General features: G+C 32.2%; 1 protein-coding gene across 1 annotated transcript; it reads left to right on the plus strand.

The window, feature by feature from the left end:
- LOC131168789 (uncharacterized) lies at window positions 1-7615 on the plus strand. Its single transcript, XM_058142450.1, has 10 exons — window positions 1-456; window positions 1057-1444; window positions 2005-2202; window positions 2360-2581; window positions 3430-3496; window positions 3630-3836; window positions 5877-5968; window positions 6231-6413; window positions 6492-6628; window positions 7238-7615. Exons 1-10 carry the CDS (start codon window positions 314-316, stop codon window positions 7470-7472), a joined length of 1872 nt encoding a protein of 623 aa, XP_057998433.1. The 5' UTR covers window positions 1-313; the 3' UTR covers window positions 7473-7615.
- Window positions 7616-15516: the final 7901 nt, after the last annotated feature.

Consider the following 15516-nt stretch of genomic DNA (forward strand, 5'->3'; position numbering starts at 1 on the left):
GACCCTACATTCTATACATTCCCTTCCACCTCCGGTTACCGTCTGAGTACTCTCACCCTCACTCCACCGGAATTACCCCGTTTCCCGTCATCATCTCTTTTCCCAGTTCTCAAAGTCATCTTTATTATTCTCCACTACTCCTTGTTGTAAAAATAATATTATTGCTATTGCCTACCAATACCATTCATCGATCAGGACCAGATCATTCAAAACGACCTGAGAAATTGAAAAAAAACGATCAAATACGCGTGGTTATGTGATTCTTCGAGCGTAATTTCTCCTTGATTTAGGGCTAAGTCAGAGAAAGAAACAAATGTCACAGCAGCAGCAGCAGATCATAAGCGAGAATTCCAGTGCTAGTAATATTCCAGTGAGTGAAGTGTATTGGTCTCTGGTGGAGAAAGCAGATAAGAAGTTCTCTAAGATCAGAGACTTGCCCTATTATGAACGAAACAGGTTCTCTCCCTCTGTCTCTTCATTTTCTGTTTGGTCGCTGAGAAAAGGAAATTTTGGATTCCTGTAAATTTGTTTTGGATTCGGGTTTTTTTTTTTAATTAAAAATTATCATTTTACTAGTAAGATTTTACTCATTACCAGCAAATATGGAGAAATGTTGGGAACTGCTAATTAGCAATTTGTGGTTTAGGCACTATGTATTGATTTAGGTTTAAGGAAATATATGGGTTAATGGATTTAAGTGAATTTTCTGATTGAGGAATAAAACTGTACTTCCTCAATTGAATTGCTGTGGTATTGTTGCTAATCGTTTGATATTTTCTCTTCACTGATCGATAGGAAATTGGGAAATTAATTGTTTCAGGCGTTGGTTTGTTCTTCTTCTTCGATTCCAAACAGAGAAGGAAGCAATTTCCTCCTCCACTTTCAAATGTGTATAATAGTTTTGTTATTAGGTGAATGCATCATTTCTCAATAGCGTGTACCACAGTACCAGGGAAATAAGTTGTGGTTTTCCAATAGCATTAGCATGAGGTAGCCCTGTTGCAGTTCAGTATTCTGAAAGGGTAATATTGTTATTGAATTTGGTTCTGTTCATAGGTATGATACATATTTTTACAAGGTATTCAAGGTGTATACACAATTGTGGAAGTTTCAACAAGAGAATCGACAGAAGCTCGTGGAAGCTGGGCTTAAGAGATGGGAGATTGGGGAAATTGCATCTCGAATTGCTCAGCTTTATTATGGGCAATATATGCGGACAAGTGATGCAGGTTATTTGTCAGAGTCATATATATTCTATGAAGCCATACTGAGTCGAGAATATTTCAAGGATGGCTTGTTTCAAGATCTAAATCTTGCAAACAAACAGCTGAGGTTTTTCGCCAGGTTTTTAATGGTGTGCCTGGTTTTGAACCGACGAGAAATGGTGCATCAGTTGGTTAATCAACTCAAAATGTTGGTTGATGAATGCAGGGGGACATTCCAGGTTATTGATCTTGTTATTGACCTTTCTATGCATCATTGTCTTGGTATTATATGTTGTTCTTGTTCTATCGATGCATATTTCCTGGGCCTTATCTCGATCACTTATGGATGCAAATTGCTCTATATATTTTTTGGTACAATACTTTATTTCCTTAAATTGAATTTTGATAATGAAGACAAGGAAAAGATATCTCTCATTTATTTGTTATTGTTTTCCAAGTTTGTTTTTATGTTGTGATTGTACATCAAGTTTTTGGAGAGTCAAAATTAACAATAAGCAATGGAACAATGTTGTTGTATGTGAAATCTTGAACTCATAATATACTGTGACCATTAGCGTTCGCCACTATTTTCATTACAGCAATGAAGCAGTTGCATTTCTTGAGATTTGAAACTGATGATAATGATATACTGAAGTTCAAAAAGAATTGATGATATGCTTTATATCTGTTTTGGTGATTTATCCATCCTAGATGATGGATGTTTGAATTTCAAATAACTTTTGTTCACTTGTAGACAGATCGACTGATTAGTATGGCCTTGGAATAATCTTGTCTCCAGGAAACTGACTTTAAAGAATGGAAGCTGGTGATTCAGGAAATAATTAGATTTTTGAAAGCTGACACAGCTTTTATGAATATCAGGCCTTTAAGATATAGTCTTGTACTGGACCCTCATCCAGATTCACTACCACGCATTGCAACAAGGAGAAACTTAAGATTACGAGATGCAATACTGAGTAGCTACCATCATAATGAGGTTTGGTACCTCTTTTTTCCCATACAAACTGGAGATTCTTGCATATATAGTTCTGAGCTGAGATGTTCTGATAATTAATTTCCCTGATATTGTTAAATACATTGCATTAACTTCTTGTGAGTTTTTCCTTTCATTTATTGGTTTTTCTCTGAATCAGGTTAAGTTTTCTGAGCTCACTTTAGACACCTTCAGGATGCTTCAGTGCCTCGAGTGGGAGCCAAGTGGTTCATTTTACCAGTCAAATTCTACTAAAATTGGTCAGAATGGGGGTCCAGGGCCTAGTCGCATTAACTACTCCCAGGATATAACTGATCCTACTTTACCTGCAAATTCACGGAAAGCTGTCTTGTATCGTCCTTCTGTGACACATTTTTTAGCCGTGAGTATGATATATACCATCAAATTTATGCTCCTTGGTTACCTGTTTTTCATATATTGATCTAAATGTTTATGGAACATCCTAATCAGATATGTATTAAAAATCTGAAATTCACATGCATTGGGATGGTCCAGTATTAAACTAATAATTTCAGGATTAAAATGGTTTTTTTGAAATATGTAAACTTCTCAATGTTTTTGATTACCTTAGAACTTGGAAATTCAAGGATCTGATGCTTTGACAACTTTCATGTTGGTTGATTCTCTTGATTTCTGATTGGAGAATGGTGAATTCAAAGGTCAAAGATGGTTTAATGGTAATAACAGCTAAAAAAATGAGGTTTCTGCAAATTGATTTTAGCACTCATCATATCATCAAGATGGATGAAATTTCCTGTTTTCAGATTACTGAACTTGGCAGCAGTCATATTAATTTTTGTTCTCTTTGGATTTAGGAAGATTCCAGTCCTTTGACGAGCTGAGGCTCTGAGCTGATAACACAAATGTCTTAATTGCATAGAGATGTTGTCTTGTGAACCAAGGCTGTGAGGTGCTTATCCATTTAGGAATCTTGAGTTACAGACTACTGTAGTTTCAGGAGTTAAGACATTTATACATTGGATGCCTAATCACGAATTATAAATGAGTGTTCTTTTATATGCACACTCTGTGTTATAGTGTGCCCACAAAGACATGCACTCACACAAGTGTTTACCTACTCATTTAACAATTCTAATTGATGTAATGCCTCTTCAGAATATGACAACAACAACGACTTTTTTTTTTTAATACTGTTTTAGATGGCATTGAAATCCAATTTATACATAGGCTTGTGCTTTCGCTGGGCAGGTACTGGGTATGATTTGTGAGGAGCTGCCTGCTGATGGAGTTCTTCTAATATATTTGTCAGCGTCAGGTTGCATGTTTTGCCTTACTTTGGAGTCCATTGTTTCTTCTTCTTCTTTTTCTTTTTTTTTTTTCCCCCTTCTCTTCTCTACTATAGAAGTACAAGATCTTCATGCCTCTTAACATCATTTACTTTGTTTCAGGAAGGGTTGGACAAACTATTTCATCTCCCTCTGCTGCTGGAACTTCTCTCATCACTGCTGAGACTGCTGTGAGGAACTTTCAATCTCATACCATCTACTCGGACGCAACATCCACATCTCCATTTAGTTCACCTAGTAATTCTTCAAATCCATCGTCAAGGCGAAGTAGAGGAGACTGCCTGTATTTTGGTTCTCGTGGAAATGGAGGTACTTAGAACATCATGAAAAGTTTCACTTTCATGCACCCGTTTGGTCACAAATCTTCAAATTTCCATTTACATGCAATAGCCTAATTAATTCTTTTGTGTCAAGTTAATGCAATTATGTGTATAATCCTACATTCTTTATGTGTGTGCATAGTTATTAAAGGCTCAAGGCGCAATCCTGGAGCCTAGGTGCAAGGCGCAAGGCTCAGGAGCATGCCTGAGCAAAGTGAGGCGTAAAAGTAAAAAATTTAAAAAGTTCATAAAAATCAAATAAATGTGATGCTTTTCTTTTTTTTCCTTTGGCATATATCTTGAATTAGGTTTGCTAATTTGAGTTTAAGTGGTTGTCCTTTTTGCTAATGAAAGTGCTTGCTAAAGATAGAAATAAAGAAAACATGCATTTCTAGAACCTTGTGCCTGGAACAAAGGCGCACACCTAGGCGCTAGAGTTCGAGTCTGGTGAGCCTTGAGCCTGAGGCTCGCCTTTAATAACTATGTGTGTTTGTGAGCGCTTGTGTGTTTATATGTCTGCTATTTTCCTGTTTTATAATGTTTTTTCATGTTTTTCTTAAAAGTAATAGGTTCCAAGAAATTTTATCTATTATTGCTAGTACTTATACCTATTACCTAGCTGCTTCAGGTCCTAGTAAAACTAATAAGTAGACTACATTAAAAAGCTCATTGATGACTAACTACCATATAAATCCATGTAGGTGAACACTGAAATGTTTTTTTTTTTAACTGTTTTTCATGATTTACTTAAATCTATATGCATTTCTTTAACGAATAATGTGTTATAAAGAGGGTATTTGTATTAGCTTGTAACCTGTTAAACCTGTTTATAAGCTCTAAAAATAAGTTTATCTGTTTGTTTACAATATTTTTTGGGCTTATAAGTTGAGTTTATAAGCAAAAAAAAAAGCTGGGGCGACCAACTTTTCATTTTAGTACTTATAAGCTAATTGGACTAAATATTTTACCATGTTATCCTTATTTAATTTTTATAATTTCACCACTTATCTTATTTAATATCTTTTTTAGTAATTTTAACAATAAATATGCTTATAAGCTATTTTTACTAAATGTGTCAGTTACTTATAAGTACTTTAACCAAATATATAATTGCGTAAAATTTTAAATATAAGCAAATATTAGCTTGAAAGCACTATTTACTTTTAAGTTAATTTTCATTAGCTAAACCAAACATCCTCTTAGAATACCAAAAAGAAGGGGATGCCACCTAACCATGCTGGGAAGTATATTATTATACAAAAAACGACTTAAGGAGAAATATGAACGAAAAAAAGCTTAATATGCCACTATTATTATTATTATTATTATTATTATTATTATTATTATTATTATTATTATCGGAGGAAGGAAGAAGAAAAAAATAATATGAAGAACCATTACATCCAATAACTCTAGAAAGGGCACAGAAAGGCCTTTCTTCAGTGACCTCCTCATTTCTCCTCTCCAACACATTGACAACTCAAACATCATAACAGGCATAACCGAGCTAAGACAAAACCAGGACTTAAACATCTGAGATGCAATTGAAGATAATCAAGATGGGGACATTGATTTTGCCTACACTGTTCTTCTCACTGTAATACTGGGCACTTGAGGCAACTAAGTTTATATACTCAACTCAACTAAGCTTTTATTCTAAAAATTTATTGGGTTGGCTATATGGATTCTCTTTCTGCACTCTAAGCGATTTTGGGTTAAATCTTCAGAAATGTGTAATGTTTTTAGGTCATATTGTACTATTTTTTTCCAAGTCAGTTTAGGTCTACTCCTCCTTTCATTTCTATCCTCTAACCCAATGTGCTCTACTTGTCTAACTAAGTTTATATAATTCTGATTATTATTTGATATTGTTTGGATGCAGATTAGATATACCGTTCATTTATGGTAGGAAAAATAATTGTGATCTAGAGTCCACATTGTTGAATGGAATTAAGCTGGCCATTACATTACTGCGTGTAAGTTTTGGGGAGTTGTCATTTATTCTGACACTAAATTATGCTTTTTCCAGGATTAAACAGCATTTATCCTACTGATTTAGTTCCATTTACAAGAAGGCCTCTATTTATAGTTATCGACAGTGATGTCAGTGACGCATTCAAGGCAAGTTTGTCAATTCTTAGTCTTTGCTATAACATGAGTGCAAAATTTTTTTGCTGTTTCTGATGCTGGCTGAAGTTTGGTAAAAGCTAGCTAAAAAGCTTTTATTTCTTCTCTCTTTTGGAGGCATCTTAGTTTTGCTCTCCGCATATGCATAGCCATTTTGCCCCCAAATTGTCCTTGTGTACTAGATAGGATATTGGTTTCCATTTGAAAATGTTAACTATCATATCCTCCACAATATTGTAATCTTAAATGTTTGCAGGCTATAAGTGGAGCTGAGAAAGGAGAGCCAGCTGCAATCCTCATATCTCCTAGCTGTTCAATTTCCCTCACTGCAGCCGAATCCTCTCGTCACCAGAGTGGTAGTCTCTTCACTCTTTTTCTGACAACTCCTTTGCAGGCTTTTTGTCTGTTGGTTGGTTTGTCAGGCTCTGATATTGAAATGGTGAGACTTAACACCTACGTGCTTTCCTACTTGGTAGTTGAGTTTGTACTATATATTGATGGATGGAATGGGCTTTAGGATACATACAACAAGGTTGAGAAATTGCTTTCTTCATCCTTGAATGACTGGGGATCAGCATTAGCAACTTTGGACACTCTAGATCCTGTTTGGGCACAAATTTTAGGAGATCCATTCCTGAGGCGACTTTTATTGAGGTACCATTCAATTGTGTTTCTCTTTTTGCTAGGTTTAAATTTTGTAGGCATGTGCAGAATAAACTGTTAACAAAGCCATCAAATTGCGCTGACCTAGAGAAAGAGATGCATCAATTGTCATGCTATAAGGCTATCCACAAGCTTTCCCAATTTGAGTAGCATTTATATGTGAAACCCTTCTCATTATGAAATCAAATGCCATCTTTGCCCTGCTCCTCTACAACAGTTGAGGCGTTTTCTGATTTTCTGATTTGCACTTGGATTTAAAATCTGGATTTATTTTGAAAGCTCATGTGCCAGACTGCCTTAATACTGAGCTCAAGTATTTGGTTGAAATGGTTCGTCAATTGTCATCACTTCCAACTTCTCATGTTGCTGAATATCATGGCTTGGGCCAGGGTATCCCATATGGTAATACGAACGGCAATGGCCCTTGGAATTTTGTATACATCAATCCCCATCAGTTGAGATCTTCTCTACATTTTATGAAGTTATATACATTGGCAAACACTATTTGACGAGTATTGTGGGCTTTGAAAAGGTGACATAGAAAACATTTAAAATATCCACAGTTGATTGTTGGATGAAAGTTGTTTTTATATTTTGCAGATTCTTATTTTGTCGAGCAGTGTTGACACTGTATGGACCGTGTTTTGGCAAGAAGGAATATCACCCTGAGTGTGTGCCTTCCCTTCCAGCATCCCTCCAGCCAACTGCCACTGCATCACAAACTGTGGTTCTGCAGATAGCCAATATTTTTGGTGCAACAAAGAAATTTATTTTCTCTGAGGGAATTGTTCTTCCTGATTATGAACGCAGTGAGCTGGAGATGACCTCAGCCTGATGAAGCATGTTTACATTTTGGAGAATTAGATTTGAAAAATGCAAAGTTTGTGAAATGCATTCTCGTTTTGATTGGGTTGTGGGTTTTATGCATCTTCACCAATGAATCCCACGGAAATTCTGGAGGACAAAATTTTGGTTTTATTGTTGCTTTTCTTATTATTTATATATTTATTTATTTATATTGGACTATTTAAAAAAAGAAAAAAAAATGCACGGGGATATCTTAGGTCATTCATTATGCATGGGCAAAAATATCATTTTCTCCCTTAAATTAATACCCAATAATCAAATAAATACTTTTGATCAAATGAATTTAAAATTACTAGTGTTAGTTAATGACGTTAAAAAATTAATAAATTTCATTTTAATGAATAAAATGCTTTTTAAATCATTAATTTTTTTTTAAAATTTAAAAAAAACTTAATTATTTATAGAACTTTTTATTTCTCAACAGCCCCAAGCAATGTTTTGCTGCAAAATTCAGAGCTCAATCAATTTTAGCATCTAAATTTTATTTGGATAATCTCTTTTCCTCCTTGGACGTTGAGAATTCAATACGTAGCATACTAAATTATATATCTGAGCTGTGGTTCCTGCAGAGTAAGGATGAATCGCGCACGAAAATAGCTTCAATGTACAGTCTTTGTGGAACGAAATGCTTGCATTCGGCCATGGATGAAACATACGAAGTGAGTCATTACTCTTTTTTCTTTTTCCTCGGCTCTTAAATTACAGCATTCACGCAAAGTTAATGTCCGATGGTTCCAAGTTATGGCTCTAAGCCATGATGGATGTATGTGATAAAGGACAATATAGGGATAAGGCTAAAGAACCCATTTCCAAGGCCAATCGTGGAAAAAGAATATCAAGAAAATTGGCTTTTGATAGAAATGTAGTTAACAGTTGTTAACCGATAGCTGTTGCTGTTAGTTTATAGTTGGTAGCTAATAATAGCTTATTAATGTTAAGTGTTTGATAAAATTTTATTTAGTTGTGGCTGTTAATATATAAAATGACTAATAAGAATATATATAATATAATTTATTTTATTAATAAAATAAATATAAAATTATAAATTTATTATATTATATCATATTATTTTATTATTAAAATAAATATATAATTATTAATTTAATATATTATATCATTTTTTATATTATTAAAATAAAAATATAATTATTGATTTATTATATCATATTATTTATTTTATTATTTAAATAAGAAAATAATTAAATTTTTAAAAAAGAAAAATAATTAAATAATTTTTAAAACGTAGTTACGAAATAATAAAGTAATTTTATTGTTGATTAAGAAAGAAAATCTTATAATTTTAAGTTTTTAGAAAAAAAAGTATTTTTTCATAATAAATAAATATTTTATATTTTATATTATTAATAAAAAAATATTTTGTCAAAATTACAATCCGCTAATTAAGGTGTTAAGATTATAAATGAACAAAAATAAAGGTAAACAACATTAATAATATTAATTTTTGAGTTACATGAAAAATATAATATAGTCTAAATAAAAAATAAAATCAAATCAGCTATCAGGTAGTGAGAAATAATTTTAAAAATATAGCTGATACAAACTGCAACTGATATGTATCATGTTAATTACTTATCAGCTATCAATTTTATTTTTTAATGTCTATTTAGCTGTCTATCGACTATTAATTACATTTAAAAGGTAAGTTAAATACCTCCTTAATAAGTAGGCTTTGCTGGTAGTCTTCCGCATTCTACGGAGAGAGATAATTTCACATAACATTAGAGAATGCCATAATTTTATTACTAGTCCCCATTCCTACGACACAGTTCCATCAAATTGGATTCCCTTATTGTTCTTCAAGTGGAAGGTGCTTGTCATGAACTGGGCAGCACTTGCTTTCCTGTTCAAAATAGGATCCATATTTCGCAGGAACTGTTGTCCTTGTAATATTTGGAATGAAATATACAAATAAATGCTAAGTTATTGTACCTCTTCCTTGAAAGCATTTTTAATTATTTTATATTTAGGCACATAACTTTCAAACTTTGTGTCTATGCTTAGTGAAAATGATCCTAAAGATAATATCAGGGTAAAATAAAAACAATGTATAAGCTTCTGTTGCTGTATTTAAAACAGTGAAACTTAGTGCATATGATAATCTATCATTCTTTTAGTTAAGATGAAGTATAGCTTTATTACAAGATAGGTTGACTCCCTTCCCTGGTTAATTCATTTGTGCTTTTTGGTCATAGCTGTTTGATCGCATTTCATTTCCTCCAACTTCTTTCTGCTTTCTCTCTCAGAATAATTAAATGTTAAAATAATTTTTTAGTGCATTATTGCCCTTGTCATGATGAGAATTGGATGTCCCTTGTCATCAAAGCTATGTTTTCCATGTTTAGAATTATGTTTTCTTTCATTCCAATATAGTGTTAGAGTTCCACGTTAACTAGTTACGAAAAAGAATATAAGCGCAAGAGAAATCCAAGTCCAATTGACATAAGTCATTGCGGTGATGCAATTTCAAACTCAATAATCTGATCTTCTCGATAGTCTTTACATTGGGTGTGAACCCCATCTTTGTGTTGCACTAATGAGTTGATAAAATGTGTCTTGTTGGCTTAAAGATTCAAATTGTTTCCAAATTAATGTATTGTATTCCCATGAAGAAAGTGGATTTATTTGATTATTAATTCTGATTATTATTTTTTTTTTTTGCCTGGGGCCATGGCTTGTAACGAAATGCCACTCTGCCCAGGCTAATGCAAGACCCACTTAAGTTTATAATAGTAATTAGTTAGGCTAAGATTAATGCTTTTTCAAAAGGCTATCCTTGCTTTTTCGTGGAAGGGCAATTAATAAGACTTCAACTTGGCTCTTGCTTATTCTTCAGAGAGCATTATACATACCTACCCTACACATAATTAATTACAGTTAATGTAACATTCCTAATTTTTAAATTTATTATTTTTGGATAAATATTGATATTTTATTTTACTTAAATTTTGGGAAATTAATTGAGATTTTTCGGGTTTTAGAAATCGGGTTCGATTTTTTGAAATTACAAAATTTTGATGATTTTTAAAAATTAATGTAAAGACCACGTGGCAAAAACTAAAAATATATTTGGAGTCTACGAATTTTTCTGAGTTTTTTAGAATTTTTTCGGAATTTTGGGCCTCGTTTTCGGTCCCAAGGCAAAGTAAAAATTTAAAATTTTATATCCTAAATCGAACCGGCCGAATCGAACCAGACCGGATCGGACCGATCAAATCGGACCAGCTCCTTCTTCCTTTTTCTTTCCCGCGCGTGTCCTGACCTCTCTCTCTCTCTCTCTCTCTCTCTCTCTCCCCCATTTTCTCTCTCATCTCACCTCCCCTCGCCGGCCAGCCGCCTCCCCAGCCACTCCAGCCCGCCGCACCTCCCAGCCACCCATTTCCACGCGCTGAACGTCGGAAACATCGCATAAGCGACGCCTTAGCTGGCTGCCGTCTTCCTGGCTGAAATCCAGACGATTTGGCCACCATTTCGGCCGGGTCTTGTGTCTAAACCCATCTACACCTCGAGAGCTTTCCATAGACACCAAGAACACCAAAATCCATCGAGCGGTTTGTCCAATTTTTGTCCGAGAAGTTTTAGCTCATTTTGACTTTTGGGCTAGATTTCTCGCAAACCGTAAACTCCACGAGAAAACCGAGAGTACCAGAGCGCTCCACTCGTTGAGAGCTTCGCGGCAATATAAATTTTAAAATTTTCTGACACCGTTTTTCGGTGGGTCCCACGGAACTTCACAGTGTTTTTCCGAACATTAAATGAGCTTCGAAAATTTCGTAAAATTTATGTTCTAAACCCCGTGTTATGGGCTTCGTGTAGGTATCTTCAATTTGCGGAAATTCGGCTTGTCCGGTGCAGGAATTTCCGCCGAATGCATGCACTCTGAGAAAAAGTCTCCGAATTGGATCAAGGTTTTGGCTACCCCACCATTGTCAGATGTCCCGAGCGCGTCTCCAGAGTCGGAATCGGTATAGGTAAACTCGAACTTTACTTTTTCGTAATTTTCTAGTGCTTAAATGGGATTAAAAATCCATAAAATATTCGTGGTAGCTCAGAAAATTATGATTCTTTTTGCAATAGCCTAGTGATATTGCTAAGGACTGCGGGGCAAAGTTTTAGAGTTTTTAGAGCTTATTTGGGCAGTTTTTTAAAAAATAATCAATTATAAGGACTAAACTGTAAATTTACATATTGTGATTGAGGACTTTTTGGATGGGCCCAGGAGGGGCTGTGTGATGTGCTTAAGTTGTGAGTGTATGATTTGTGAATATAGAAGTGTGTTTTGAGCCCTTTTGCAGGTTGGATATGTCCTAGGTATAGGGGAGACTCTGCCGGATTTTCAACACGACTTAGGACGTATTTGGTCTTTTCTTAGTTTGTATTGAGTCAAATTTATTAAATAATTCTAATAAAATTGTCAGGTGAGCCGGAACAGCTTTCTTCTTCCGCCCAGCCACCACAGTGACCGCTGTCAAGTCTGTGAGTAAAATATTAATTTTAATTGTAATTTCGATATTATTATATGTTTAAGCATGCCCATGCATCACTTATATGCATATATCTATGTAGTTAAACTTTAGGCACGTTTTATGTTGCATTCACAACTGTTAAAGTGCCATGGATGTTGTTGTGGTAATTTAGAGCAGTGTGCGTGCGTTGGCGTGCGTGTAATGTGGTGTTGGCTATGAATAGGACGGGTATTCACGGCTTGAGATCTTCACTGGGACCAGGTCCTTCGGTGTAGTCACGGCTTGAGTTCTTCGCTGGGGCCCCAATTTGGTTTATTAATTGAAAGTCCGGCTTGAGTTCTTCGCTGATACAGGTTGGATTTAAAAGAGCTGTATAGAGGATCAGCTCCCATATATTATGATTGATATTACTGGGTGTGTGTGTGCTCCAAATGACCCTTTTGCTGTTATGATGTGAAAATATTGCTGATGTTGCATTTCACTCTACAGGGCACATTAGTTTTAGATAGTTATAGAGATAATGGTTAAAATTGATATTTTACTCTCTGAGTCGAACGCTCACTCCTGTTCAATATTTTTCCAGGCTACAGGAGGATAGTTTTAAGGTTAACCTGCTTTTCTCCCTCGTAGGTCATTCATTAATTTTTGTATAAACCTGTTTACTCTTAGAATTTCTGCATGTGTTAGAAATATTAATTTAAATTGGGTCTGTAATATAAATTGTTATTTTGGACCTGTAAACTTATTATTTTATGCATGTTGATGAACTGGATGAGGAGCTGAGCTCCCATTTATTTTTATGTTGTATGAGTATGTGGAGGGTGAGCTGAGCTCCCCAATTGATTATATATTGTGTTTACAGGTCGGATGAGTCAAAAACTCCCCGTTGAAAGGTCCACTTTATGGCTGGACTCTGTCCGGTTGAATTCTTGAAATTGAGCTCAAATGGGCCTTAGAGTTGGGTTAAGGGATAGTTAGGCTTACTACAGGCCTTGGGGGCTTTAGGCTGGCCCAAGTCCTAATGCCGGTCCGGCCCATAGGTTGAGTCGTGATAGTTAATCTCCTACATAATTACCATTCTTAAGTGATAATCTGTCCAATCACTCAAGTAAAATGTGCAATTACCTGGATAATCACAAATGACATAAAAAAGCACGTGAAAATTGGCACTTAATTTAGAATTATATATATATATATAATTTGTTGTCATAAATAATTTATGATATAGTAATGTATAAATTATAATGTGTTACTGCTATAAAATTGTGGTCATAAGTACTTTATAATAAAATTATAATTACTGAAAAAAATAATTATTAACAATAATAATTATTACTATTAAATATTTTTAATAATAAGAATAATTACTTCTATACAAACTCTTAATTTTTTTTATTAAAAAAAAAGAAGGTAAAGAAATATTGAGGATTTTTAAATTTGTAAGAAATTATATTTTCTTAAAAAATACAAAAAACTTTCAATGTATAATTATCAAAATTATTTAAAAATAGTAGAAATTCAAATCAACAAACAATATAACTCTTCTATTTTCTTTTTTCTTAAAGAACACATCAAAATATTCTAATAATTTTTTTACTCTTCTATTATTTTTTTTTTCTTAAAGAACACATCAAAATATTCTAATAATTTTTTTTAACTATCTTTGAGTTTTCAAGTTTCACTTAAGTTTCATCTTAAATTATTGAAATATAATGACTTTTAGATAATTGTTTGTTGATTTTAAAAACTATTTAAAATAAATGATGAATTTTATATTCTTGTTGGATGATTTCTTTAAATAATGATGACTTATAAATTTCAAAATTGGCTATTATTTTAATTCTTAAATAATTTAAGTTAAAATTTAAATATTAAAAATAATTGAAGAAAAGTGTTTAAATGTTTAAATTTAATTTTTATGAAAAAATCATTGACATTATTTTAATTTTATAAAATAATTTTCAATAAAAAATTCGATTTTTATCATAAATTATTCTTTTAATATGATGTTATGTGATTTAGAAAAAGTTTACTACTTCTTAGAATAAAAAGAGTAAAATTGAAAAACAAAGAACAAGTGTAAAATTTAAAGAAGTTTTATGATTGAAATGTAAAAACAAAAAAAGTTGCTTTTGCATTGATTAAAGGGATTTGTGTTGACTAATTGGTAGGATTAACAGTAAACAATTAAAAAAAAGCTTTAATTATATTAAAAAATTAACTTAATTATAAAAGTGGGTTTATTTTGAAGATTTCTAGTAAAATTATTTAAATAAATTTTATATATTAAAAATATTTTTTTAATTAATATTTATATAATAAAAAAACAGATCTAATATAATCTGACATGAGAATCAGTTTAATTAATACTATTTCTGTTCATTTTTATCTATCACATTCAAATTTTATAAGATAATTAAAAAAATAATTAAATAACTTTATTTTTATAAAAATATATTAATAATTAATTAAATTATATTTTATTTTATATAATTATTTATTATATAAATATTTATTATATTTAATAAAAATAAAAAATAAAATAAAAAAATTAATATTCTTAATTTTTAAACATCATAGATAATTTGAAATAAAAAAATTTAAATATAACAATAAAAATAAATAGAGGTAATATCAAATTAAATATTTATATTAAAATTTATATAAAAATAATTAAAAAATAGATAATAAATATATAAATTTAAATATTTATATTTATTTAATAATTATTAAAATTATTTTTATATAATTTTCAGTTAGTAGCCGCCTCCATAACGATAGCGTTAAAGTCCAACAACAATTAGTTGCCCATCAGAGAATTAATTATTTTTTCAATTTCATTACTTTCTATAAATTAATGGTATCAATTATGCCAACTTGGCTGTAAATCAATGTACTAGTAATTTCTAAAACAATTAATTTGTTTTCAAGATTTTATTAATGGCATCAATCATGTAAAATATAGTACTTCCTTTATGTAATATCAATAATAAATTTGCAATTATTTAAATTCCAATATAAATAATATAAAACTTTGTAAATTTTATAATTTTAATAATTTCATAATACAACATATATATTTACAATATTTTTTTATGAGAAAAAATTTATTTGAATATTTACCATAAGATACCACCGAGCGTAATAGTCTGTTATTTATTTAGTGAAATGACTTTATTTCACTCTGATTTAATTCTCCACATCAGCGTGATAACTAAATATTATTTCCGCTTTTGAGTGTAATGGGAAGAGGAGATAAATTGTCTAATGGTTCGTCTCATTGGGTGTCACTTCAAGTTTAGTTATAGGTCCCTTCTTATAGGGTTGGATTAAATCGAGAATGTCAACCGGTAATCCGGATCTTGAATTTAAGAGGGCTATAACCGTTATACATAGAAAATCTTATTTTCTTCATTTTTCAAAAAAAAAAAAATGTTTACCATAAGACTAGCAATGAATATACATAACTATGAACAAAATTTGTCAATGCGGATGTGTTTATATATATTTTCATCAATTTCGCATATA

The sequence above is a fragment of the Hevea brasiliensis genome, unplaced genomic scaffold (genome assembly GCF_030052815.1).
Source record: "Hevea brasiliensis isolate MT/VB/25A 57/8 unplaced genomic scaffold, ASM3005281v1 Scaf5, whole genome shotgun sequence".
NCBI classification, from domain to species: Eukaryota; Viridiplantae; Streptophyta; class Magnoliopsida; order Malpighiales; family Euphorbiaceae; genus Hevea; species Hevea brasiliensis.

What these genes read in the sequence shown, in the direction of transcription:
- LOC131168789 (XM_058142450.1), top strand. Translation starts at nt 314, where the DNA reads ATGTCACAGCAGCAGCAGCAGATCATAAGCGAGAATTCCAGTGCTAGT. An exon ending in CCCTATTATGAACGAAACAG is followed by an intron (nt 457 to 1,056) that starts GTTCTCTCCCTC and finishes TTCTGTTCATAG; the next exon opens with GTATGATACATATTTTTACA. An exon ending in CTGTGACACATTTTTTAGCC is followed by an intron (nt 2,582 to 3,429) that starts GTGAGTATGATA and finishes TTCGCTGGGCAG; the next exon opens with GTACTGGGTATGATTTGTGA.